This window comes from Octodon degus, unplaced genomic scaffold (assembly GCF_000260255.1).
Source record: "Octodon degus isolate 3935 unplaced genomic scaffold, OctDeg1.0 scaffold00158, whole genome shotgun sequence".
Lineage (NCBI taxonomy): Eukaryota > Metazoa > Chordata > Mammalia > Rodentia > Octodontidae > Octodon > Octodon degus.
The window spans coordinates 2167685-2195224 of record NW_004524734.1 but is presented as its reverse complement, the minus strand read 5'-3'; the positions used below and the strand labels follow the sequence as shown (position 1 = coordinate 2195224).

Here is a 27540-nt window from a genome sequence, read left to right as displayed (position 1 = left end):
CAATGTCTGTTCTCTTTCTGGAAGCATTTTTATTAATTAATTATAAGATTAATGGACTTCATTTTTAAGAGCAGTTCAGGTTTACAGAAAAACTGAGCAAGTAGTACAGCAAATTCCCATATACCCACTCTCTACCACCATAGTATAATTGTTTTTCTTATGATAATATCTGTATTAGTATTGTATATTTGTTGCCACTAATGATCTATTATGGATAATGTAATGCTTTACATTACAGTCAGACTTCATGTTCAGTTCTGTGTGTTTTCTTCTCTTTTTATGTATTTGGTACAGGGTCTCACTACGCAGTTCAGACTTGGAGTGATTCTCCTGTTTTCAGCCTCCCGATTACAGGCATATGCCATCCCCGGACTCGGTTGCTGGCTCAGCGTGCCTAGAGGCGGGGCATGTGCAGCATGCAGGTCCTAGGATTGAACCCTTGTCCCTGCGCTTGCCAAGGCAGGCATTAGTCCGCAGAGCTACCTCACAAGGCCTACTTCTGTGCTTTTGATTAATAGACAATGTGGTGTATCCAGTACAGTATTATACACAACGGTTTTGCTGTCCTAAAAGTTCCCCGTAATTCATCACTTCATCTTTCATACTCTTGCTCCCTCCCTCATCCCAACCCTTGGCAATCACTGATCTTTCCATTGTATCTTTAGTTCTGCCTTTCCCAAAATGTCACATAGCTGCTATCATACACTATGCAGCCTCCTTGGACTGGCTTTTCACACTTAGCAATATGCATTTAAGAGGGCTGGCCAAATAGCTCAATGGATTAAAGCACCTGCAAGCAGGCACAGGGGCCAGGGTTTCAATCCCTAAAGCTGCCGTGCAGGCCCTGACCCCGGGGCATGCAGAGGTGGCAATTGAGACTGGGCACGGTGGTGCGCGCCTGTAATCCCAGCTCTGTTTTTTTGTTGTTGTTGTTGTTGTCGTTTTCCTTTTTCTTTTTGGTGGAACTGGGGATTGAACTCAGGCCCTTGTGCTTGCCAGGGAAGTGCTTATTCTACTGAGCCATCTCCCCGGCTCCTATTCCCAGCTCTTGGGAGGCTGTGAACAGGCGGATCACTAGGGGTCCAATCTAGGAGTGAGACCCTGAACACCCTGTCAACCCTTCCCTAAAGTACAAAAAAAAAAAAAAAAAAAAAAAAAAGCATTTAAGGACCTGCCATACCTTTGCATGGCCTGATTGCTCATTTCTTTTTGTGATTGAGTATCATTTCAATATATGAATGCATGTTTTATCTTTTCATCTATTAAAAGATAGCATCTTCTTCCAGCTTTCTGCAGTTCTGAATGAAGCTTCTGTAAACATCTATGTGTAGGTTTCTGTGTGGACCTAGCTTTCAGTTTACGTGGGTAAATACACAGAAGGATGACGGCTGGATCATTGATAAAACTGCTTAGTTTCTCAGAAACTCTCAGATTGTCTTGCAAAGTTACTGTATCATTTTGTATTCTTGCCACCAAGAGATAGCTGGTGGCTCTCCATTCTGTCCACCACTTGCTGCTGTGGGCTTTTAGCTTTTCTCATAGGTTTATGAAGTAGTGTGTCATCATTGATTTAAACTGTGACTCCCTGATGGAGTGTGATGCGTGTCTTTCTCAGTGATGTATCTGTTCATATCTTTTGATCATTTTTAGTTATATTCTTTTTTTCTTATTGTGTAGTTCAAGAGTTATTTGTATATATTGGATACAAATTCTTAATCAGATGTATATTTTTCAAAATATTTTCTCCTAGTCTGTGGTTTATCTTTTTATTCCTATTATGGCTTGTGTGTAGATGTCCCCCAAAAGACTCACACAGGCATGGAGGGGGCTTTCATGGAGGTGGCTAAGTCTAGAGTGTGTGACTGACTCGTGGCCCAATTAAGGATGAAGGGTGGGTGATGAGTAAATCGGTCCACCGATTGGTGTGGCACTGTTCCAATCCCAGCAAACCTGAACAAAATAAAGGGGACAGAAGAAGGCTTGTCTTGTCGCTTGCTCGCTTTGCTGCCCTCTGCCCACCATGAGCTGTTTGTCCTCTGTGAAGCCCCTCTGCCATCACCCTGCCTTAGAGACAGCCATTTCAGGGCTGAAACCTCTCTGAACTGTGAGCTAAATAAGGCTTCTGTCCCTTAACTTTGGGTGTTGGGTATTTTGTCTCAGCAATGAGAAAAGTAGACACTCCCTTTGCAGTATCTGCTAAGCAATGACATCCATCGTAACAGTTTTTTCTTTTCTTTTATGGATTATGATTTTGATGTGGTATCTAAAATGTCACCTCTAAGCCCCCAAATCACCTACATTTTCTATGTTGTGTTCTACAAGTTTATAATTTTGCATTTCACATTTATATCAGTGATTGATTTTGAGCTACTTTTCTTGTGAAAATAACAAGATCAATGTCTAGATTCTTCTCCCTGCTTTTTCTCTTATTCTCCATCCCCCTTTTTCTCCTTGTCTTCTCCTCTTCCTTTGCCTCCTCCTCATTCTTCTTACATGTCTTATTGTTATAGCACATTTCTTTAGACTACTCTTTCCCTGTTTAGTTGCCCTTTTCCCCTGTGTCAAAAACAAGTTGGACTGGGCCAGGGATATGGCTCAGTGGCACAGTGCCTGCCTGGCTCAGTGGACTAAAGCGACTGCTTAGGCAGATCGTAGCCAGAGTTAGATCCCTGGTGTGCCGTGCCGCTCTGGCTGCAGGATGTGCTGAGGCATTGACTGAGACTGGGTGTGGTGGCACATTCCTGTAATCCCAGTGCTTGGAAGGCTGAAAACAGGAGAATCACTATGAGTCCTATCTATGTAGTGAGACTCTGTACTAAACACATTAAAAAAAAAAGTTGACTTTGTTTATGTGGGTCTAATTCTGAGCTCTCTATTCTTTTCTGTAGATTTATGTGCCTATATTTTTGCCAACATCGCACTTTCCTGATTATTGAGATAGGATAGTGTCATTTGTCTAAGTTTGTACTTTAAAAATTTTTTTGCCTCTGAATGGGTAATACTGCACTTTCTTGGTTTTTAAATTTTTTAAAAAAATCTTTATTTATTTGTTTATTTGGTACTGGGTCTCACTGTGCAGCTTGGATTCATAATGATCCTCATGTTTCAGCCTGCCCAGCACTAGGATTATAGGCATGTACCACCATGCCCCATTTCCATGACCAGCACAGTGTGCCTGGGGTTCCTGGGCTGGCATGGCCTGGAGGGTCCTTGTGCTTGCCAGGGAGGCACTTAGACTGCCGAGCTATCTTCCCAGCCCACTTTCGTGGTTTTACGCATGGCTAATAGGTTTCATTTTTAAATGCCAGACATGGTAAATATTATAATGATGTATTGTAATATTATAATATTATAACTTTAAATAATCAATTTCTGTCCAACTCCTCAGAGGTTATAGTTCCTGCTTATTGTAGGTTGTGCTTGTTTAATGACCTTTCTAAGCTATTTTTGTGTGTTGATTCATTTATTCTTGTGGTTCTGGGGTTGGGGATTAAACCCTGGGTCTTGTGTACACCCTAGGCAAGTGCCCCACCACTGAGCTACATCCCCAGCTCTTATATTGTTGTCAAGACTGTGTGTCATCTGGGGACACTGAGTGCGCTGTTCTTCTACATCTGTGCTCAGTGGGCTATTGGAGGTTTCCTTAAACCCTTGGAGAAAAACTCAAACAAAACACTAGATACAAAGCCAAAACTCACTAGCTCTGTGTTGATGTGTTCCTCCTACGCTCATCCGAGCCATTCAGGACTCTGACTTAGTCTTCTTCACCTCTTGCTTTTAGAGAGCCCAAACTTCCTGCCAGAAGTGAGAGTGGGGCATTTTCTCTGGTGTTCTCCAAGCATGAGTCCAGCTCTGGGCATGTGTGTGGACATCTAGATTTCCTGGCGCTCATGGAGCTTTCCAAAGTCTTTTATCTCCTGGGCATTTCCTTTTCCAGCCTCCTCCTTCTCTGGCTTTTCAGTATGTCTGCTGTTTGCCCCTCACTCTTGCCCCAGTTGGCTGCAGCTAGTGCATTTTCCTTTTAATGTTTTCAATAAATACTACCCAAGAGGCTGCTCTGGCTCTGAGAAGGTTATGGGCTATGTGTTGAACAAAGGGTAGTCCCCAAGAGAACCCCGTAAGGAGCCACTGGACAGTCAAAATACATCACTACCATTCTTGGCTAAAATGGTCTGTATTGTCCCCTCTAAAATCAGCAAGTTGCATAACAGTGGAAAATATAAAATTATGAGGACAGAAATCACTGTATCAATAAATGAAGAAATCACTGAGAATTACATAGGAGCTTACAAGTAATCAGTCTTTGTTCATCTTGATGTATGTTCTATTTCTAGAACTTGGCTTCAAATCAGAGTGCTCAGAAGAGCAGCTACCCTTCGGAACCATCACTGCATCATGACCCAAGACAAAGAACCTGTTATTAGAACCTTTCATTTAGTTTGTACCGTGACCTTAATAGTTGGAGCCATAACCCATCTCTGTGAACAAAGTGAATTTGAAGTGTGCATGTCAAAAAGTAACCTTACTCACATTCCAAAAAACCTGCTGCCAACAACCAAAAGCTTAGATATGTCTCAAAACCACATATCTGAGCTTCAGATCTCTGACATCGGCTTCTTATCAGGGCTGAAAGTTCTGAAACTTTCCCATAATAGAATCCAGACCCTGGATTTGAGTGTTTTCAAGTTCAATCGGAACTTGGAGCATTTGGACCTATCTCATAATCGGCTCCATAGGATGACCTGCTACCTTGTGACAAGTCTGAAGCATCTGGACCTCTCATTCAATGACTTCAATGTGCTGCCTGCCTGTGCGCAATTTGGCAACCTGACACAGCTCAGCTTCCTGGGATTAAGTGCTGTGAGGTTTCAAAAGTTAGATCTGCTACCAGTCACTTACCTAAATCTAAATCACCTCCTTCTGGTTTTGGGAGGCAATTATGTGGAGGAAAATGTCAGAGAGAATCTTCCAATTCTGAATACAAAAACACTTCACTTTGTTTTTCACCCAAAAAGTTTATTCTCTGTCCAGATGAACATAGCAGTTAAAAATTTAGAGTGCTTGCAACTGACTAATATTAAGTTGAATGATGAGAACTGTCAGGTTTTTGTTACATTTTTATTAGGGCTCACTGGAGGTCCAATGTTGCTGAATCTCACTCTCAATCACATGGAAACCCCTTGGACCTGCTTGGTTAGCATTTTTCGATTCCTTTGGCCGAGACCTGTGGAACATCTCAACATTTACAACTTAACAATAGATGAAAAAGTTGAGGAGATAAAATTTGTTTATCCTGAAACAACTTTAAAATCTGTGACAATAGAACATATTACAAAGAGAGTTTTTCTTTTTTCTCAGACAGTGTTATACAGGGTCTTCTCTGAGATGAATATTATGATGTTAACCATATCAGACACACCCCTGGTTCACATGCTGTGTCCCGACAAAGCCAGCACATTTAGGTTTTTGAACTTTAGTCAGAATGTGTTCACAGATAGTGTTTTTGGCACATGTTCCACTTTGGCGAGGCTGGAGACGCTTATCCTGCAAAAGAATAGTTTAAAAAACCTTTTCAGAGTAAGCCTTATGACTAAAAAGATGGCATCTTTAGAAATCCTGGATCTTAGTAGGAATTCTCTGGGATCTTATACATATGAAGACAATTGCACTTGGGTTAAGAGTATAGTGCTGTTAAATTTGTCCTCAAATACACTTACTGACTCTGTATTCAGATGTTTGCCTCCCAAAGTCCAGGTGCTTGACCTTCACAACAACAGAATAACCAACATCCCAAAGGATGTCGCCTATCTGGAATCTTTGCAAGAGCTCAATGTTGCCTTCAATTCTTTAACTGACCTTCCTGGGTGTGGTACCTTCAGCAGCCTTGCTGCCCTCATCATGGACCATAATTCCGTCTCCCACCCATCAGCTGATTTCTTCCAAAGCTGCCAGAAGATTACTTCGCTGAAAGCAGGGAACAACCCATTCCAGTGCACGTGTGAGTTAAGAGAATTCGTCAAAAGTATGGGCCAAGTGTCAAGTGCAGTGGTACAGGACTGGCCAAATTCTTACAAGTGTCACTCTCCAGACAGCTATAAGGGAACCTTGCTAAAGGCCTTCCATGTGTCTCCATTGTCCTGCAACACGACTCTGCTCATCCTGACCATTGTGGTCACCACGCTGGTTCTGGCTGCTATTGTGACCTTCCTGTGCTGCTACTTCGATATGCCCTGGTACCTCAGGATGATGTGTCAGTGGACCCAGACCCGGCACAGGGCCAGGAATGTCCCCTTAGAGGAACTCCAAAGAAATCTTCAGTTTCATGCTTTTATCTCCTATAGTGGACTTGATTCTGTCTGGGTGAAGAATGAACTACTACCAAACCTTGAAAAAGAAAATTTGCGGATCTGCCTCCATGAGAGGAACTTTGTTCCTGGCAAGAGCATTGTGGAAAACATCATAACCTTCATTGAGAAGAGCTACAAGGCCATCTTTGTTTTGTCTCCCAACTTCATCCAGAGTGAGTGGTGCCACTACGAACTCTACTTTGCCCACCACAAGCTTTTCCGGGAAGGGTCTAACAACTTAATCCTGATCTTGCTGAAGCCCATCCCAGAGGACAACATTCCCAGGAAGTACCACAAGCTAAGGGCGCTCATGGCACAGCGGACTTACCTGGAATGGCCCACAGAGAAGAGCAAGCATGGACTGTTTTGGGCTAACATTAGAGCTGCTTTCAATATTAAATTAATCCTAGCCAGTGACTGTGATGATGTGAAACCTTAAAAAAATCAGGAAATCCAGTCTAGTGTCTGATGCATGCGAAGGTTTTAAGTTTCCTTTGGAGATTTTTCATATATATATATATATTTCTTCATATATTTGGGGAACAGTTCATGAAAACCTTATTCCAGCTGAGCTGAGGAACAGGACTGGGAGTGAAGGTGGTGCTTATTTTGCAAATTAGCTACATCTCAGTTCTGGTTTAACTGTTTGTTTTCACATGGAAACAGACCTTTCTGAGTCACTGCTCAATCATGCAGGACAGATTTCCTCTCCTCCCCACTCCAAATGGGTTCTGTGTGATCAAGGGTCTGTGTAGCTTCAGGTCAGTAAGTAAAGAATCCAGGCCAGAGTTGTGTTAGTGGGTTCTAGGCTTGAGCCATAGATCTTATCCGCCTTTGAATGAGCTTTATCATTCTGCTCAGCTTTGGGGCTTGAAAGCCAATTGTTCCAGTGTTGGAATGTAAGAAAGCATGTTTTTTCCATGTCTGAGTAATAGTTCTAATTCCTTGATCCTGATACATAGATACCAGTGGAGACTCACAGCATAAAAATGTATGCATACAAAGGGAAACAAAAGACACAGAAGTACTTGCTTGCCAAGGAAATGTGGGGCCAAATCTACTCATGTGTGTAACTGGATGTTGAGTAGGGTTTTCCTGGTGGTCTTCAAATTCTGCCTCTTGGCCAGAGTTGGCCTGGACACTTGCTCTTTGCTTAAACCATTGCATTTTGGATTCTTTTGACAGAGGAATCATCTCAGTCTGTACCTTTGGCTTTGGGGCTTGAAGCAGTGGACAGCGCTCCTCCTAGGAAAGCACCCTGGGTATTCCACCCTGCAACCTGGAGCAAAGCATATGCCATCCCAAGGCACTACTGGCTCTTACCTATACAATTGCAAAACAGCCTCCTCCCTGGCCTCCTTCCTCACACATTTTCCGAATGACAATCACACTGATTTAAGGTGCAAATTACATTAATCTGTTTCCTGCTTAAAACCTAATGACCTACCTCCCCCAGCAATAGGGTAAAAGTCAAACCCTTCCTGGTGGCTCAGGATCTGTCATGACTGTCTTCCTCGCTCTGAATTCGCCTCTTTCCTGTCCCTCTTGTCTTTCCTTTTGTCTCAGATGCCCTCTGGCTGTTCTGAAGGCCTCACACTGGCTTCTGCCTGTGTTTGCCTGTGCTGGAGCCATTTTCCTCTGAGTCAGCTTAGCTGTCCTCACAGTCAGCATCTCCCTCCGACGCCGCGTGGGCAGAGGTCCATTGTCCCCCGTGGCCTCCTGCATGCTTCTCTCCTTGTTCCTTCACACACTCATCACTCCCTGCACTTACCTTGCTTGTTTCCTGCTTCTCTCCACTCACTGTACGCGCAGGAGAATGGGAGCCTACTCAAGAGTTCACCACTCCTCCCTGTATGTGGCCCATGGCAGATGCACAGTGAAAACCTGCAGGAGCAGACAGCCCCAGTAGGCCTCAGTCATCACAGCCCTCAATTGTACCCTAAAGGACCTTTGGACATGGTAGAGCTGGACTGTGGCAGGGACCCTGGCAGGGTCCACCCTGAGCACCTGTGGCCTGGGGGTCCCTCCCCCAGTGAGTTGCCCCTGCCCTTGAGCTCCTGGGCCTGTGGTGCTCCCCCTGCTGAGGACTCTGTGTGCCTCTCCCTAGGCCATGTAAGAGCAAGAAGACCCCAGGTTTAGCCTAGTACAGAAGCAGGCCTTGCCCTTGGCCCTGTGATTGCTCTCCTGCGGGGGGCCAGAGAACCCTTTTGTTTGGAAGGTCCTAAAAAAGTACCTTTATTTGATCAGCACAAACACCGTAATCATGTGTTGAAATTTCACACTGTGCCTTAAAAGTTGTTTTAAAATGTATATCTAGGGAGTGGAGGGGAAGGGGATAAAGAACTGAGAAGTGCTACATGCATGTGCCAACTCTAGGGATGAATTTACATTCATATATACTGCAAACATGTATCAACACATATATGTAGGAAATTTAAAAAATTTCAAAATTGCTCAAATGATAGATTTTTAAATGCCATACCACAAAGAAATGATAAGTATGTGAGATAATGAGTATGCTAATTAGCCCAATTTAATTACTCCACAATGTTATGTTAAATAACATCATGTTATATCCCACAAATATGTATTGTCAGCAATAAAAATTTAAAAACTAAAAAGCTTATATTCTCTATCATTTCTTGGGTAAATAAAAAAAATGGACTCAAAAAATGCAAAAATAACCCAAACTCCCAGACAGGTAAATTCTCCCTGCACCCCACCTTTGTGCTATGCTTTCGCATGGCCCCCACAACAGCCACAATTTAAGCAGTTTACCTTTGCATGGCTACATTTATCAACCCTGCAAGGGACAGGACACAGCAGAGGTAAGCTCTGACGGGGAAGGTATCCCCCATTTGGGCTGCTCTAACGAGTGCCACGGCCTGGTGCATGAATCACAGAAATGTACTGCTCACAATGCTGGGGGCTGGGAAGTTGGCGATCAAGGTGCTGGCAGAGTCGGGGCGTATGGTGGCCTGCTTTCTGATTTTTTTTTTTTTTTTTTTGTGGAACCAGGGATTGAATTCAGGCCCTTGCACTTGCCAGGCAAACGCTTGTTCTACTGAGCTATCTCCCCGGCCACTTTCTGATTTATAGATGTCTGTCAATCTCACTAACAACAGAAATTGGTTTCCTGGGGCTCTGGAGACCAGAAGTCAGTAATCGGGTGTTGGCAGGAAACTCTGAGGCGGGAATGGTCCATACTCTCACCTGCTGGCTTCTGACAGCTGCTGGGAAGTCTTAGGTGTCACTTGGCTTGTAGATATATTGCCTTTGCCTCACCTGTTCTGTAAGCCTTCTCCTTTTCTGTCTCTTGTAAGGACACTGCTGTTGGATTTAGGGACCATCTTGATCTGAATTTCTGGGCAAAAGAGGGCACTGTTCAACGCAGCACTTGGGCTGGTGTGCCTGTCTCTGATGGCCCAGAGACTCAGCTGCATGTGCCAGGAGGAAAAACTTTCTCGGAAGAAAGAAGGGATCTGAAAAAGTCACTTGGGAAGTCAGAGGTTCAGTGCCAGGAAGGAAGAGGCTGACGAAGAGAGAGATGGATGGATGTCAGGAATGGGGCGGCACAGTGGGTGGAGGGTGGGGATGTACACCAGGCAGGGTGGGAGTTTTAAAGAGAATGAGAATTTATGCACAAACACCGGGAGAAAGAGGAGATGGTTGATTTGATCAGAAAGGAATAAGAATAAATTACAAGCAGTCAAATAGACTTGAGGGGATTTCTGAAGCCACAGGGGCTTTCTGAAGGTTTTAAATTATAATTAATGAAGCATGTCAGCATATTCAAGTTTTAGTGTAAGACAGCTCTTATTTTCCTGTAGGGATTCCAGCATCAGGATCCTGAAATTCTTCCTTTTCCACTCCTGGGTGAGACCTGGGGCACATTTCATACCTCTTCGGTATTTTTGAGTTATTAATACTATATTTTAGTTTAAAAATTATAATGTCAACCAGCTGTGATGGTGCATGCCTGTAATCCCAGCACTCGGGAGGCTGAGGCAGGAGGTGCACCATGAGTTTAAAGCCAACCTGTGTTACATAGTGAGTTCAAGGTTACATAGTGAGTTCGTAGCAATATATGTAACCTCAAGTTCCATCTAAAGCTCATCTTGCACCATGTCATCCGCTAGGCTTATCGTTCAGCCTTGGCATAAGTATGGGGATAAAGTGAGCATGGTTTAGCTGAGACACACATTTCCTGTCATTCTTCCTCTCAGACTGAGCTTTTCCTGTGTGGAGACAAGTGATGAGGGGTAGGAAGGCAGATATTTTTTTCTATAATTGTATTGAATAAGCAATAGGCTGCAGGACAGAGAGACCCTCAAATAAAGGGCTTCAGTAATTTTCTTCCTGCTGGGGAAAGAAAAGAGATCTTCCTAGCATTGAAGGCTGAGAGTCCAAATAGCGTGGTGCTAGCTCAGGTGAGGGCCTCCTGGCTACATCACACCACAGCACATGGCCACATGTTGGGAACATGTGAGGGACAGAGAGATCACACGGTGAGACCTGAGGCCAGAGAGAGAAAGAGCGCGAGAGAGCAAGAGAGCAGGGGCAGACTTTCCCTTCATAACAACCCTCTCAAGAGAACTAGCAAGGATCCCACAAGCACTGCATTGGTCCCTCCAAAGGGCAGCGTCTTCAGTGGCTTAAACAACTTCCACCAGAACTTGCCTCTTAAAGTCCCCACTGCCTCTCAACATTATCACACTGGGGCCGAGCTTTCAACATGCAAGTCCTTGGAGGTGAGCTACATCCACATGACAGCAGACAGAAAGCTGTCTTATTCCATGAGATCACTCAAGGGCTCAGGCTGCCCATTTGGCTTTGGTCCCCAGAGCTCTTGTTTACCTGTTTGCTTTTTTTCCTTTACGTGGAGTCACGGGACCTCATGAGCCCTGCTGTATCTTTTCTGGGATGTAAGGATCAACTGTAAGCCAACCTGAGGCTGAGGCAGGAGGACTGCTGTATGTTTGAGGCCAGCTTGTGTGGTGGTATATAACTATAAATCCTAGAATCACCTCAAGTTGAAGGCCAGCCTGAATTAGAGCAAGACTCTATAAAAAAGGGGGGGATGGGAGAAAAGGGGATTAAATAAGTTTAGTGACATTATCAAAGTTACATAAAGGCTGGCACGATAGCTCAGAGGGCTAATATGCACCTGCTTAGGCAAGTGCAAGGGCTGGAACCTCAAACCACATGCTGCATGGGCCCTGCCCCTGGGCACACTGAGCTGGTTGAAAACAGGAGGATCACTATGAGTCTAAGCTGTGTAGTGAGACCCTGCACAAGATACAAAAAAAAAAAAATGTACATAGAGGAGAGAATGGTGCCAGTCTTTTCACTTCCAACATCCTATAATATGTCTAGTATTCTTCAAGTGATTCAAAGCCAAAGAGGTAAGAGATCATTTCAGTGTACTTTCAGTGAATTCTGGCATTTGTGTCATTCCCCTCCCTTCTTCCCCTCCCCAATAGCCTCCTGTCCCTCCCAGCACAGCTCTGTTCCTACTGCAGTGGTAATCAAAGTTTTTCTTCCAAGCAGTTATTACAACTCCTAGCTGTATTCTCCTCCCTCATCTTAGTCAGTTTAAGAAACCAAAATTATCCATCCTTCCCTCCACAACACACAAAATGAGAATTCTTTCGAGTTATTTTGTCTTTAATAACCCGGCAATAATTCAAAACTTGTTTCCTTTAATGGGGGATGCCACCATCAATGCCACACACTGCATTATCAAAGGCAATGAAGAGACTGGATTCCAAAGACCCTGATGGTAAGAAGCCTTCTGGGCTCACGGACTGATGGCTGGTTATGGAGTCTTGAAGGGCAGCAGGAGGCAGACAAGACAGGAAGAGAAGGAGCCTTCTTCAGAGGGCCGGGTGCAGTTGCTGGGTCATGAGTACCTTGAAGCGCTTCTTGATGGTGATTTGGTGTCGCAAGTATTTGTCCATTGGGGAGAACCAAGCAGGATAGGCTCAGCATGACTGTTGTCCTATTGGGTCAGATTTCTTTGGTGTATACACCTGGTTCAAGTAATACTGGAGAAACATGGCCATGCAACTCTGTCACTCCTCCACCACAGCCACCGCTCCAATATTTCCATTTTAATGTTTAGATCTTTGGTCTATTTGGGTTATAGTTAGGTACATGGGCCCAGGTTCTGTCTTCTGCAAACAAATACACGTCTTCCCTAAATATGACTTTAGGGCCTTTATCAAAGATCAAATAGCTGACTGTGTCTGTAGATGTTTCTTTTTTAAAAAATGTACTTCAAATTTATTTGCAAGTTCAAACACTGATTTAACATCACACTTCTTATGCAGGTAATGGAGAAATCCTAGAGTTAGCAGCAGCCCCACTAAAGAAACCCAAGCTCGTCTTCAAAGCAACATCCCCAGCAGGCTCACGCCCTTTGCAATCTATGTCGCTAAAGGAAGAGTCATCTGAGAGCAAGAGAGTGGATTCTAGGAGCTCACTGTCATTTTGTCCTCTTCAGTGGCCCTGGTGGCTCTTCTGTACCTAGATGAGGCAGGGAGGTCACAGATCACAGAGGAAGGTTAGGTAGGTTAGAGACTGCTGGCTAAAGCACTGCAGTGGAGGTAGAGCGGGGTGGGGCATGGGGGAGAAGCCGAGCCACTGATACAAAGGCAAACATGCTTAATTTAAACCTGGGATAGGGATCAGAGTGGGTCATGGAAGAACCTGCTGGATGGAGGGTGATTTGGTCAGTGTCCAGGTTGTATTCATTGCCATCCGGGGGGAGAGAAGCTGGGTCCATCAAGGATACTGCCCAGCAGTCATTCAAAATCAGACGGATGTTGGGGTCATTCCTGTGTAGGACTCTATCTTTCATGTAAATTGCTTAAGTGGACCTGGCTTCACAGAAACCACTGGAGGAGGATTTTTTTTTCTTTTTTGGAGGAAGACTTTTGATGTTGGGATTTAGTAGTGTGTCATCTCTTTTGTAATAGCACTTCATGGTTATTCTGAATCCAACAGCTCTGGATATTTTGCTTGGAGGAATATCTTCCCAGACAGCATGCATTCCAGTTTCACAGATAACTTTACCATCTTCAAATTTGTGCTTTGTTTCACATCCATTTAGGGATATGTGAAATGTACCAGCTCCTGGGACTAAGCTGTGAAGACTGGCTGGCGGGATGAGTTTCCCACTGACAGCACTCAAGTTGAGAGCTGCACTTGGTGGGTGTAGACCTCAAAGTCCATAAGCCCATCTTGGGTACAGAGCTCTCTTGTGACTACAGAGAGTGGTGACTCCCAGAGCCACTCAGGATTGATCACCATGAGTACTGTATATATTTTAAAGTAAAATGTCAGCTTGAGAGGAGATAAGTAGAACTTGTAGAGTAGATGTTTTTCAGAGAATTTGGGTTTGAGTTTGGCCAAAGTTGATTTTGAGCCATTAGTTGCTTCTGTGTGGATCCTGTAGTCATACAGCAGGCTTGTGGGGATGTTCCTCTTTTCTGTGTGCACAGATAATGTCAGTTTCCTGGGAAATTGTGGCATGGTGAGATGCAAGTCTGAGACACGACATGTCACCAACAGATCTGCTGCACAAATAGCTTGTGATGAGAAGGTGCTTTTCTGCTCAGGAGAAATTAATGAAAACTTCAGGAGGACCTTGTATAGAGTGAGTTACTCTAGTGGCATTGAGTGGAACATGAAGGGTCATCTTTTGGCTGTCAGCCAGATTAAAGCCTTCTCTTAGGGTCTCCTGCAGGGTCAGACTGTTGGTGCTCAAAACGTTACCAATCTCAATGATCCCTCCCGTATCAGACTTGTTCAACTCACCGCTATCAGCCATGCCACAGGTGACTTGTGTACACGGTAGATGCTGAGAGCTCATGTATGTCTTCCTCTTGCCCAGCTAGACAGAAGAACTGGTATGTGATATCCCCACCTCTTGAAGCAGCACTGTTGTCTGTACCTCAGATGTTCACCTGGTGCCCACCAGACACTCCCTGAGTAGGCATTTCATGTGGGACCTGGAGAGTGAGCATGTGCAGTTCAGCATTTCAACACCAATGGGTCCCCCGCAGATGCACATTGTTTCTGGGGGTCAAGACTGCTATTACTCCATTTTCATTGCAGGGGTAGTGCCTGGGAAGCCAGAGTTCACCACCAGAGGAAGGCCAAAGGAATTCACTGAAGTCACAAGTGTGAAGAGATAAAATGATCTCCTGGCTGTCACAGAGCAACTGGCGAGGTTGTAGGACTTCTTCTGTGCCTGCACAGGTAGTAAAAGGCACCAGTGTCTGGGGATGTTTCTGTAACCTTGATTCTGTTCCATTGACCCACATGTCTGTTTTGTTCCACTGTTCCATTTTTTATCAGTATTACTTTGTAGTGTAGCTTGAGGCCCGGAGATGCTATGCCTCTTGCATTGCTCTTGTGCCCAAGATTGCTTTTGCTGGTCTGGGTCTCCTCTGGTTCCATGTAGTTTAGGCTGGACTTGAACTCACTATGTAGCCCAGACTGGCCCTGAACTTCTGGCATTCCTCCTTGCTCAGTGCTGGGATTCCAGCCATGTGCCACTACACCTGGCCTGCCTTTGGTGTTTTGGTTGGGACTGTACTGAATCTGTGTAACGGTTTTGGGAGTATGGCTATTTTGACAATACTGGTTCTGCCTATCCAGGAGCAGGGGACGTCTTGCCACTTTCTCATGTCCTTTTCAATTTCATTTCTCAGTGCTGCTGTCGCTTTCTTTGTACACTTTCTTGGCTAAGTTAATACTTACATATTTCATTTGGCTTGATGCTATGATGAATGATACTGTTTTCATAATTTCATTCTTGTTTAGTTCTTTATTAATGTACATAGATGCTATTGATTTTTGTATTCTGCTATATTTCCGAAGTTGATTATTTATTCTAGAAGATTTTTTGTGGAATTCAAGTCTCCTAATGAGAGTGTCATATCACTTGCAAATAATGATGATCTACTTGTTTACTTCTTTATAATTCATATCCCTTTTATTTCTTTCCCTTGTCTGATTGTTGTGATGAATAGAAGTGGTAATAGTGGGCATCCTTGTCTAGTTCCAGACTGTAGAGGGAATGCTTTCAGTTTTTCCCCATTTTATATGATATTGGCTGTTGGGTTGCCACAAACAGCTTTTATCAAGTTCAGCTGCAGTCTTTCTATATACATTTTTTAGGCTTCTTGTGGAGGAGTGTCAGATTTTGTTGATAGTCTTTTCTGTGCCTATTGATATGCTCATGTGGTTTTTATTTTGCTTCTGTATCTATGTGATATATTACATTTATTGATTTGCATATATTGAACAATCCTTGCATCTCTGGGATGCAAGCTACTTTATCATGTTGTATGACATTTTTGATGGTATTGGTTAATATTGATGATGCTGGCTTCCATAAATGAATTTGGAAGCACCCTATTCCTTTAAATTTTTTAAAAAAGCTAGATGATTATAGGTTATTTAACACTCTTAAAAATTTTGCAGGGCTGGGGAGATAGCTCAGTAGAATAAGTACTTGCCTGGCAAGCACAGGGTCCTGAGTTCAATTCCTGGTACCAAGAAAAAAAAAAAGATTTTGCAAAGTTCAGCAGTGAATCCATCAAGTCTTGGGTTTTTAAAGCTGATAGTTTCTTTACTACTGTCTCAACATCATTGCTTGTTATTGGGTTGTTCAGTGTTCTTGTACCTTCTTGGGTTAGCTTTGATAATTTGTATAAGCCTAGGAACCAGATTCTATATAGAGGTGCCTTTCAACATTTTGTAAATCTGAAAGTACACCTTATCCTCCATACAAGCAGAAGGAAATGCTTATGTTGACTTGAGATTTACTCAGGTATTGAGATTGTAGTGTCAAAATTTGGCTGGAAAATTTCAAGTCATTGAGGGAGAATTCATAAAAATGTAAATGTCCAGGTGATGTCATTTCTATTCCCAGTAAGTGTTATAGGACACTATTTGCAATTCTAGAGTCTGGGAGTGAGAGGAATTGTGGGGTTGCATTGGGGGAAGGGGAGGAGGAAAGAAAGGTGCTGTGCTTTGGATGTGGGCAGTGTCTTCCAATGGGCTATGTGTGAAAGACTTGCTTCTTAAGGTGGTACTCCTGGGAGTGGCTGTGGATCTTTAGGAGGCCAAGACTAGTGGAAGTTACCTTAGGTCACTGGGAATGTGTCCTTGAAGGTCACTGTGGAGCCCTAACCTCTTCTTTCTCTCTTTGGTCCCTTGATCATAAAGTGAGGAGTTTTGTTACACATTTCATTCTCCACTATTGTCACCCAGAATTAACCAGAACTCTAAGAACAACGAATCTGCCTGATTTTGGACCAGAATCTCCAAAACTGAGTCAAAATACATTTTTCTTCATAAGGTAACTACCTCAAGTATATTATGGTTTGTGTCTATGTGTCCCCCCCCCCCCAAAGCCTCATGCAGCCATGGGGAAGCTTCTAGGGCCTGTGATTAACTCATGATCCAATGCTGGGATTATGGGTGTGAGTGTTGCTGGGATTATGGGTATGAGTGCTGTTCCTGGCCTGAGGCTGATGGCCTGGATGCAGTACAAGGAAGGGAGAAAGGCTTGTTCTCTGTCTCTGTCTCTGTCTCTGTCTCTGTCTCTGTCTCTCTCTCTCTCTCTCTCTCTCTCTCTCTCTCTCTCTCTCTATCTGCCGCTGTTGCCTCTGGGCCTCTCTTTCTGCTGTTGCTGTTTTACATGTTTTCCACAGCTGTGAACTGCTGCTCTCTGCCAAGTGACACTCTTCCTTGGATCCAGCCAACTAAGGACTGAAAATCCCACAAACTGTGAGCTAAATAAACCTCTCCTTCTTTAATTTGGGGTGCCCAGTATTTTGTCCCAGCAATGAGAGAAATGTAACTGAGACAAGTATTTTGCAATACTGTAGTGATGGAAAGCTGACTTACACAGAAGGAAAAAAGTACCGTTGCTCTGCATGTCATGGAAGTATTAATCTTACTATTAGAAGAACTTTATAAACTGTGGTATTGTGCTTTTGGTTAGGAAATTATACTGCCCATGTCTTTAAAATAGAAATACTCAACAACTGAGGAATAGAAGGGACCTTTCTCAACCCAGTAAAAAGCACCTATGGAGAACTCACAGCTAACATCATATTTAATTATTAAGCACTTACCACTTTCCTCCTTACCTAAGGAACAAGATAAGGATGTTTGCTCACACCACTTCTATTCAACATTGTACTAGAGGCACGGGGTAGGGAAATAAGGTAATTAGGAATCCATGTAGGAATGGAAGAAGTAAAACTGCCTCCGTGTGTAGATGACATGACCTTGTTAAGGCAACGTACCTAGAAATGCACTCCTTGTAGTTAGTTTGGGCTGCCCTATTAACTACCACACTCTGGGTGGTTTATCAAGAATAGAAATTTATTTCTTACAGTTCTGGAGAGTGGAAGTCTGAGAGCAGAATGCCAGCGTGGTTAGGTTCTGCAGAAGACTGTCTTCCCAGTACAGCAGACTGCTGTCTTGTATCCTCACCTGCTCTCTGGAGTGAAGGCGCTAATTCTATTAATGAGGGCCCCACCTTCGTGAGCTAATCACTTCCTAAAGACTTCACTGCTTAATACTGTCACATTAGAGGTTAGGCATATTGTGACAGAAAGTTTAGCAAAGTCGTAAGATATACAATCAGTACAAAAATGAGTATTTCTATGTAGCGGCAGTGAACAAACAAAATTTAGAAATCAAATTTATTTTTAACTTTTTAAAAGCACAATATAATTACTGAGGGAAAGAAAGCTTCTGTTGGGGAGAGAGGGGAGAGAGAGAGAGAGAGAGAGAGAGAGAGAGAGAGAGAGAGAGAGAGAGAGAGAGAGAGAGAGAAGGGGTTTAAGTAGGTCACCTAGAAATAAAATTTTAAAAGTAAAAAAATTTGCAATTTGTTAAGAAATACTTATGATTAATTTTTTTAAAAGGAATACAAAATTGCATACTGAAAACTACAGAATATTATTGAAAGAAGTTAAAAGACCCAGATCAATTGGAAAGGCATAAAATGGAAAGACAACCTATATCTTTGTATCAGACTTAGTGTTATACGTTCAAAAGTGATTCATAGAATAACATCTGTCAAAATACCAGACAGTTTCTTCACAAAGTTTGACATGATAATCTTAAAATTTATATATAAATAGATGATCCCAAATAGCCAAAACAATCTTCAAAAACAGCAAAGCTAGAGGACTTACTCCAAAGCTACAGTAATTGAAATAGTATGGCATATGATAAGAACAGACAAATCAATCAATAGACTACAATTAAAGACCTAGAAATAAACCCATACACCTATGGTCAATTGCTCAGATTATCAGATATAAGCATGTAAAGTGGTCAAAATAAAAATCTGAAGCATGAACTGCTACCTTCAAAAAACTGAAACAAATTAGTATGATCATCTTAGCTATCCTGTGTATATACATACATGTTTTTTCCACTTCCTTTTTCTTTCCTCTCTTTTCTCCTTTCCCTCACTGCAAGTGTTCATTTCTTTGGAGCAGTTTCTTTCCCTTTTACTATACCCATTGTGCTTTTCAGATTTTACGTGCTCTTTCAGGTTCTTACACTAGGGAGACAATATGATGCTTAAAAATATGGGTTTGATTTTTTTTCACTTATGAGTATAGCCTCCAGTTCCATTCATTTGCCTATGAAAGTCTCCCATTTATCTTATTTTATAGCTAACTAATACCCCATTGTATAAAAATACTACATCTTTTTAAAATCTATTCCTCATATGATGAGTAATTGGGTTGTTTCCAAGACTTAGCTATGACAAATTGTGCTGCTACACTTGGGTGAATGTATATTGCTGTGATACGATGTTTTCAAGTCTTCTGGAAAACTACTCAGAAAAGGCATAGCTGGGTTGAGGTGTGTGCGTGTGTGTGTGTGTGTGTGTGTGTGTGTGAGAGAGAGAGAGAGAGAGAGAGAGAGAGAGAGAGAGAGAGAGAGAGAGAGAGAGAGAAAGATTGGGGATTCAAATTGGGACCTTGCACTTTGCCAAGCAGACACTCATGCCACTGAGCTATCTTCCTGGCCCTGAATGAGACTTCTAATTATAGTTTTTTTATTTTTGGGAATCTCCACACTGATTTCCACAGTGGTTGCACCACTCTACACTCCCACCAACAGTAGAGAAGGGCTCGCTTCCCACCAACAGTAGAGAAGGGCTCCCTTTCCCCCATAGCTCCTTGAGCATTAATTGTTGATTTCTTGATGATAGAAATTTGTTCTGGGGTAAGATAGAATCTCAATATGTTTTAATTTGCATTTCTTGAATGACCAGTACTGTGAAGGCTTTTTTCCTATATTTATTTGCCATTTGTATTTCTTTGTCTGAGAAGTATGTATTCATCTCAGATGCCCATTGTTGGATTGGGTATTTGAATTTTGGGAACTTGATTTTTAAAAATTCTGTATATATTCTAGATAGAATTCCTTTGTCTGAGTGAATGTTAGTTAAGATTTGTTTTTCCATTTCATGAGTTTTCTTTTCACTTTGTTGGTGAATTCTCTCAATGTGCAAAAACTTCAATAAGATGAGATCCCATTTGTTGATTCTTTGAAGTATGTCCTGTGCACTTCAGTTTTTTGTTCATGAACTCTGCCTACCGCTGTCTTCAAGAAATCTACCTACTTTCTCTTCTAGTAGATTTAGTATTTGATTTTAATATTTAAATTTTTGATACATTTTGACTGTAGTTTACTGTATGGTGATAGGCATGGGACTAATTTTAGCCTTCAGCATGTGGAAAACCAGTTTTTCCAGTACTATTTGTTAAAGAGTTTATCTTTCTTCCAGTGAACATGTTTAGCCCCTTTGTCAAAGATAAGGTGGGTGAGTGTGTTTGTAGTTGTGTCTGTATTTTCTAATCTGTTCCACTCATACTCAAGTCTGGGTTTTTGCAAGTACCATGCTGTTTTTATCACAGTACCTTTGTAGTATAATTTCCAGTCAGGGATTTTGATACCTCCTGCCTTGCCTTTGTTGCTCAGGATTGCATTTGTTATTCTAGGTCTCTTCTGGTTCAAATTGAATTTTATGAATGTTTTTTCTAGATTTGTGAGGTATGCTCATGGAATTTTGATTGGGATTCCATTAAATCTGTATAACAACTTTAGGAGTATGGCCATTTTCTCAGTGTTGCTTCTTCTTATCCATGAACAAGAAATATCTTTCCATTTTTGATAATCCTTTTCACTCTATTTTTTCAGAGTATCATAAAATTTTCATTCTGTAGATCTTTTCCTTCCTTTGTTAATTCCTAAATATTTCATTTTTTTCAATGCCATTGTGAAGGTGTTGTTCCCATAATATCTATCTCAATAAGTTTGTTATTTGTGTACAGCAGTGCTACTGATTTGGGGGTATTCAATTTGTATTCTGTTACGCTATCAAATTTGTTGTTAATTCTAGGAGTCTCTAGGTGGAGTTTTTTGGGTCTTCAATATAGAGTATCATGTCACCTGCAAATAATAATTTAACTTCTTCCTTTCCAGTTGTTATTCTTTTTATTTCTCTCTTATCTAATTTCCCTGGATAATGATTCCAGAACTATAATGAATGGGAGTGGTGACATCCTTGTCTTGTACCTGATTTTGAAGTGAAATAGTTCAAGTTTTTTTTTTTTTTTTCCAATTAGAATCATGTTGGCTGTTGGTTTGTCATAGATGGCTTTTATCAGATTGAGCTAAAGATCATCTATTCCTATTTTCTGTAGGATTTTTATCATGAATGAGTATTAGACTTTGTCAAATCTTTCTCGGCATCTATTGAGATCATCATGTGGTTTTTGTTTTAGGCTCTGTTGCTATGATGTATTACATTTATACATTTGCTTTTGTTGAAACATCCCTGCATCCCTGGGATCAGTCCCACTTGGTCATGGTGTATAATCTTGATGATTTGTTGCATTCTATTTGCTAGCATTTTATTGAGTATGTTTATATCTATGTTCATTAAGGAAACTGGCCTATAGTTCTCTTTTGTGGTTGGGTCTTTCTCTGGTTTTGGTGTCAGTATAATACCTACCTACAGAAATGAGTTAGAATTGCTTTCTTTTTAATTTCATTGAAGAGGTTGAGAAGTATTGGCATGAAATCTTTTTTTCTCATTCTTTTTTTTTCTTTTTTCTTTTTTCCCATAATTTTATTGATAAACAAATAGCAATGAGATAGTTTCGAATCAAATTGGTAGGACAGTTTCTTTTTTTTTTTAATATTTATTTATTTTTATTTATTACATTTATTTATTGTGTGTGTGTGTGGCCAGCTCAGCCCACCAGGGGGCGGGGCTGGCTGGCATGTGGTGCTGGGGATCGAACCGTGGTCCCTGTGCTTCGCCAAGCTTGATTCAAGTAGGTGCTTTAGACCACTGAGCCATCTCTCCAGCCCCCGGTAGGACAGTTTCAATAATTAACACATTGCATGCATTCTTCCTAGTGGTTAATTGCTGTACAAGATGCAGACATGATATCCTATTTACAAACACCATTAGAACAAATCCCATTATTCATTAAGAGAATGCAACTATATATCTATCCTAACCACTTTGAATACACAGATACAAAATGGACATACATCTGTATACCCTTTTTTCGTTAAGTTCCGTTATTTGAATATTATAGGTGTGTAAACTCTGTAAAATATTCTAAAAGAGTCCAGTAGCCCATAATAGTATTGGGTCTTCTGCTTGACTGACAATGTCAGAAATTGTTGACCTGAGTCCCCTACAGCTCAGCATAACAGCATGGCTTTACTTCTTATATTTCGTTTTTATACTTTTCTACTGGATGGTTAAGACCAAGGCAAAGCAGGACCTATGCAACAAGAGTTGTAGCTTTTGGGTCTGATAAGGTCAGTGAAATCCCCTCAGGATTTATCCTGAGATCCTGTACCTCAGATAGCAGAACCTTTGTCAGTGTCAGCCATGTGGATGAGTCATGGCCATTGCTTGGCCAATGTGCTCTCTGTGAAAGCCTGAGAGAATGTTTTCTGTCCATGTGACTCTCCTTAGGCACACTCTACATCATCCATCATTCCTCTTTGGCCCCATAATTGGAGTAATATTTTTGATATATTAGGTTAAATAAAACATTTTAAAAAGAAGTCATATTCTCTGAGAATTAGTTTCATTTGGGCTGTAGCTGTACTATCCATGTGGAAGCATAATAATCACAAGCACGTGTTTGTTCGCGAGTTATCCCTGGACAACAGCTGGGAAGAAAACAGCCCAGGGGCCAACTGGGCAGTGGAGATGAGTTTGAGGGCAAACTGAAGCTCTTCTCCTGCTGCCTCGCTCGCGCCCTCTGCTGGACACTTCGCTACCCAGCGCCAGCTCCCAGTCCAAACTGCCTTTCCCCCAGGCAAGGGTTTAAGGAAAAGAATGTACACGAAGGGGTGGGGAATTCATTCTTTCAGTTTCAGAAATATACTTACAGACGCATTTTTTCTCATTAAGTAAATCCTGAAGTGGGGGAAGAGAAAAGGAAAGCATTATCAATCCAAAACAAACCTAACATTCTTAGTTTAGGGAAGTGATCTTTGGTTACAGCAGGGTGATGAAAAAGCTGAGTTCAGGACAGAGCTGTCGAGGGAAAAAAGGAGCCGGAGTTTTGTCGTCTTCATATCCACACCGCGACCCGGCACTGTGAGAGACTGGGCTGAGCACTAGCTCCGGGCCAGGCAGCTAAAATTCCTTTAGCAGTATCGGCTCAGCTTTTGGTTTGCTATTTTTGTTGTTTTAAAAGACAAGGGCAGAGTCATGAGAATGACTTCCTGGAGGTCGCTGACAGAGCCAGCCCAAAGGAAGTGCCTTGAACCTCATCCAAGAAGGAAGAATAGTTCTCTGATTAGAGTAAAAAAAAAAAAAATTAAGAAAAAAAAAAGGAAAAAAAGAAAGAAGCAATTCTACATTCCTACCTCTGGCGGAACAGACACTTGAGTTAGTATTTTGAATTCAACTAATAATAATCTACGAATTATTAACAGCACCTCTTAAGTTCATTGGTGTGAACAATAATGAATCAAGTGCAGTGGAGGACAGAAATTTTTCTACTTGAGCACAGGTCAATCAGCCCGCAGACCTTATCCCATGTTTCAATGGGAGAAAGTAAGTTTACACTTACTATGAAGTGTAATTCCAGTGAGGTTCAGTAGGTGGCAGACAGGAGCTACTTGCAACCCTAAAAGAGGTTTCAGAGAAATACATGTTCAAGGAAATGCTTGAGTTTCTTCCAGACTGTCAAACAGAAGAGACAAACAGAATGTCTTCTTGGTAAGCCACATCTTATCTTATTCTATAAAAGCAAATAGTGGTATAACTAGTGGGATTTTTTTCTGTTTTCTTTTCTTTCCTTCTTTTTTTTTTTTTGGCTGGCTCAGCATGCGTTCAGGGCAGGTCTGGTAAGGTATGAGGATCTGGGGATCGAACCACAGTGTGCTGAGCCTGACTGCTTTGCTTAAGCAGGCACTTCAACAACTGAGCTAATGGGCAGGCCCCCTCTGGTACAACTAGTAATGGAGACAAGATCACAGATGTCTCTATGACCAAGTCCTGGGTACTTTTCTAAGCATGTTGTATTTCTGACATGCACTTACTGTGTGAGTGGAGTGAGCTAGAATTTATCAGTCTTAGAGACTTAAGTTTTCCTCATTTGAATGGCTGAAAACTCTGCATGATTTGCTATCCAAAGGTATTTTTAAATAGAATTGATTGGTACAGTTTAGATCTACATAATGATCATATTCATCGTAGGGAAGTTGTACTGATATATGATATATTTTGATGCCTCCTTTCCCCAATTCCCTCTGCTCCATTCAACTGCTCTTCCTGTCCTTATTTATAAAGTTTGGTTTTCATTTTATCATTCTCTTATTGCTTTCTTTCCTTTCCTTTCCTCCTGCTCCCTCCCTAGTTCCTCTCCTAAACAATTTCTTATTTCACAATAGCTCCTTATTTATACTGTCATTATACTCTGTACACCAGAGAAATGATGTGATATTTACACATTGTGTCCAATTTGTTTCACTTAAGGATATGGTCTTACAGTGCATCAGTTTACCTAGAAAATGTCTAAAACCAGCCTTCTTTATGGCTAATACTCCACTGTATATAAAAAAAAACACACACATTAAAAAAAACCTATTTCTAATTTGATGGATATTTGGTTTGTTTCCAAGATTTAGCGATTGCAAACTCTACTGCTATAAACGTGGGTGTGAATATATTATTGCAAGAGATATTGTTGAGCAGGGAAATGCAAATTTAAGGCACAGACTTAAAAACAGCTTGTTTAGGGACCAGCGAGATAGCCCAACAGGCTAAGCACCTGCTTAGGCAAGCGCAGGGACCAGGGTTCGATCCCTGGCACCACATGCTGTGCTGGCCCCGCCCCTGGGCACATTGAGCTGGCCACCGAGGCCAGGTGTGGTGGCACATGCCTGTAATACCAGTGCTGGGGAGGCTGAAAACAGGAGGGTTACTATAAGTCTGAGCTGCATAGTGAGAACCTGTACCAAATACATTAAAAACAAACAAACAAACAAACAAACAAACAAAAAACCCAGCTTGTTCATTGTTGATTTTAAATGACGTTACTCTTCACCTCATCCACTCTACATCCACATTCTTTGCAATGAAAATGTGACAGGCACTTGTTTGGATATAGTTTGCTCATCTTTCCAGTGTTCATATATTGGGATGTTCTCTCTATTTTGATGTAATAAGAAGGTGGCGATCAGTCTGACTATGGTGTTTGGAGGTGGAACCCTCAGGAAATGATGAGTTCTGTATGTACGAGTTTGGGAGGGTGGATCCCCATGACTGAATTCAAGAGGTTTTTTTATTTTTTAATTTTTAAATTTATTTTTATTTATTTATTTTTTATTTTTATTTTTTCAAATCAAATTGGTAGGACAGTTTCAATAATTAACACATTGCATACATTCTTCCTAGTGGTTAATTGCTGTACAAGATGCGGACATGATATTCTATTTACAAACACCATTAGAACAAATCCCTCTATTCATTAAGAGAATGTAACTATATATCTATCCTAACCACTTTGAATACACAGATACAAAATGGAAATTCATCTGTATCCCCTTTTTTTTGGTCAAGTTCCATTATTTGAATATTATACGTGTATAAACTCAGCAAAATATTCTAAAAGAGTCCAGTAGCCCATAATAGTATTGGGTCTTCTGCTTGACTGGCAATGTCAGAAATTGTTGACCTGAGTCCCCTACAGCTCAACATAACAGCATGGCTTTACTTCTTATACTTCAGTTTTATACTTTTCTACTGGATGGTTAAGACCAAGGTAAAGCAGGACCTATGCAATAAGAGTTGTAACTTTTGGGTCTGATAAGGTCAGTGAAATCCCCTCAGGATTTATCCTGAGATCCTATACCTCAGATTGTAGATCCTTTGTCAGTGTCAGCCATGTGGATGAGTCATGGCCATTGCTTGCCAGTGTGCTCTCTGTGAAAGCCTGAGGGAATGTTTTCTGTCCATGTGACTCTCCTTAGGCACACTCTACATCATCGATCACTTTCCTCTTTGGCCCCATAATCTCCTTGATCAGAAAATTTGGGATACTACCTAGTTACATGATGTTACAGTACAAGTTCTCATATGTCCTGAGTCTTAATTGACCTTGGAAGGCTAGGGCCAAAATATTGGCTTTCCTTGTGGCCCTCCTTTTTCTCTAATTTGGTTTGCAAACTTAGGTTGTTAACCATCCAGAAGACAAGCTTATTGTTATTACCATACAACTTAGGTTGTTAAGCTTACCCTCACTATCTGTCTGAATATGAAACATCTTAGGCATAACATGGAACAGGTATTTTTCATCAAGTATTGATATGTTGAACTTTAAGTCCCTTCAGAATATGATAAAAAAATTTTAAAATTAGAATATATTTTTAAAATAGGCATAAAGAATTATATATTTCTTGACTCCTGCCAGACTGGCAACTCACAGCGGAGCAGGACAGGCCCAGTCCCCAGCAGTGGCCTCCAGTGTCTCTTCCTCTCCCTGGGAAAGGTGGTACAGAAGTGACCAAAATGGCCTGGTGGAAAGCTTGGGTTGAACAAGAGGGCGTCACAGTGAAGGGCAGCTCCCACTTCAACCCAGACCCAGACGCCGAGACCCTCTACAAAGCCATGAAGGGAATTGGAACCAACGAGCAGGCCATCATCGACGTGCTCACCAAGAGGAGCAACGCCCAGCGGCAGCAGATTGCCAAGTCCTTCAAGGCTCAGTTCGGCAAGGATCTCATCGAATCATTGAAGTCAGAGCTGAGTGGCAAGTTTGAGAGACTCATCATGGCCCTCATGTACCCGCCCTACAGGTACGAGGCCAAGGAGCTGTACGATGCCATGAAGGGATTAGGGACTAAAGAAGGGGTCATCATTGAGATCCTGGCCTCTCGGACCAAATGCCAGCTGCAAGAAATAATGAAGGCCTACAAGGAGGACTACGAGTCCAGCCTAGAGGAAGACATCAAAGCAGACACGAGCGGCTACCTAGAGTGGATCCTCGTCTGCCTGCTGCAGGGCAGCAGGGATGATGTGAGGGGCTATGTGGACGCAGGACTGGCCCTGCAAGAAGCACAGGATCTGTATGCAGCAGGTGAGAAGATCAGCGGGACCGATGAGATGAAATTCATCACCATCCTGTGCACACGCAGTGCCCCTCATCTCATGAGAGTGTTCGAAGAATATGAGAAAATCACCAACAAGAGCTTTTAGGAGAGCATCAAGAGTGAGACCCACGGCTCGCTGGAGGAGGCCATGCTCACCGTGGTGAAGTGCACCCAGAACCTGCACAGCTACTTTGCAGAGAGACTGTACTGTGCCATGAAGGGAGCAGGGACATCTGATGGGACACTCATAAGGATCATCGTCTCAAGGTGTGAGGTTGACTTAAATCTTATCAAGAATCAGTTCACTAAGATGTATGGCAAGACCCTCAGCAGCATGATCATGGATGACACCAGCAGTGACTACAAGAATGCCCTGCTGAACCTGGTGGGCAGTGACCCATGAAGTCAATGAAGAATGAGAGCCAAGGCCAAGAAGCAGGGGCCTTTGGCCCTGCCTCATGACCTTGGCCTTGGGTAGAACCTGGGGGATCTCAGCTGGCTT

The 27540-nt window shown here is 42.1% G+C and overlaps 3 protein-coding genes and 1 pseudogene across 3 annotated transcripts in view; 3 read left to right on the top strand and 1 right to left on the bottom strand.

Annotated features, from left to right (window-relative positions):
• Positions 1–7835, top strand: part of Tlr6 (toll like receptor 6) — a 9849-nt gene extending 2014 nt beyond the window's left edge. The window contains exon 2 of the mRNA XM_004642669.2: positions 4335–7835. Within this exon, the coding sequence (XP_004642726.1) occupies positions 4396–6786 (2391 nt within the window). The 5' untranslated portion in view covers positions 4335–4395 and the 3' untranslated portion in view covers positions 6787–7835. The remainder of the gene's footprint in view (positions 1–4334) is intronic.
• A 4388-nt stretch (positions 7836–12223) lies between these two features.
• LOC111813006 lies at positions 12224–12406 on the bottom strand (annotated as a pseudogene).
• An 11238-nt stretch (positions 12407–23644) lies between these two features.
• The window catches only part of LOC101585659 (toll-like receptor 1), a 20713-nt gene continuing 16817 nt past the window's right edge, over positions 23645–27540 (top strand). Inside the window, exon 1 of the mRNA XM_023702766.1 lies at positions 23645–23664. The gene's annotated coding sequence lies outside the window, so the exon portion shown is untranslated. The remainder of the gene's footprint in view (positions 23665–27540) is intronic.
• On the top strand, positions 26374–27533 carry LOC101566624 (annexin A8-like). Its single transcript, XM_012517251.2, is given in 1 exon segment — positions 26374–27533. A coding segment is annotated over 1 exon segment (984 nt). The 5' UTR covers positions 26374–26457; the 3' UTR covers positions 27442–27533.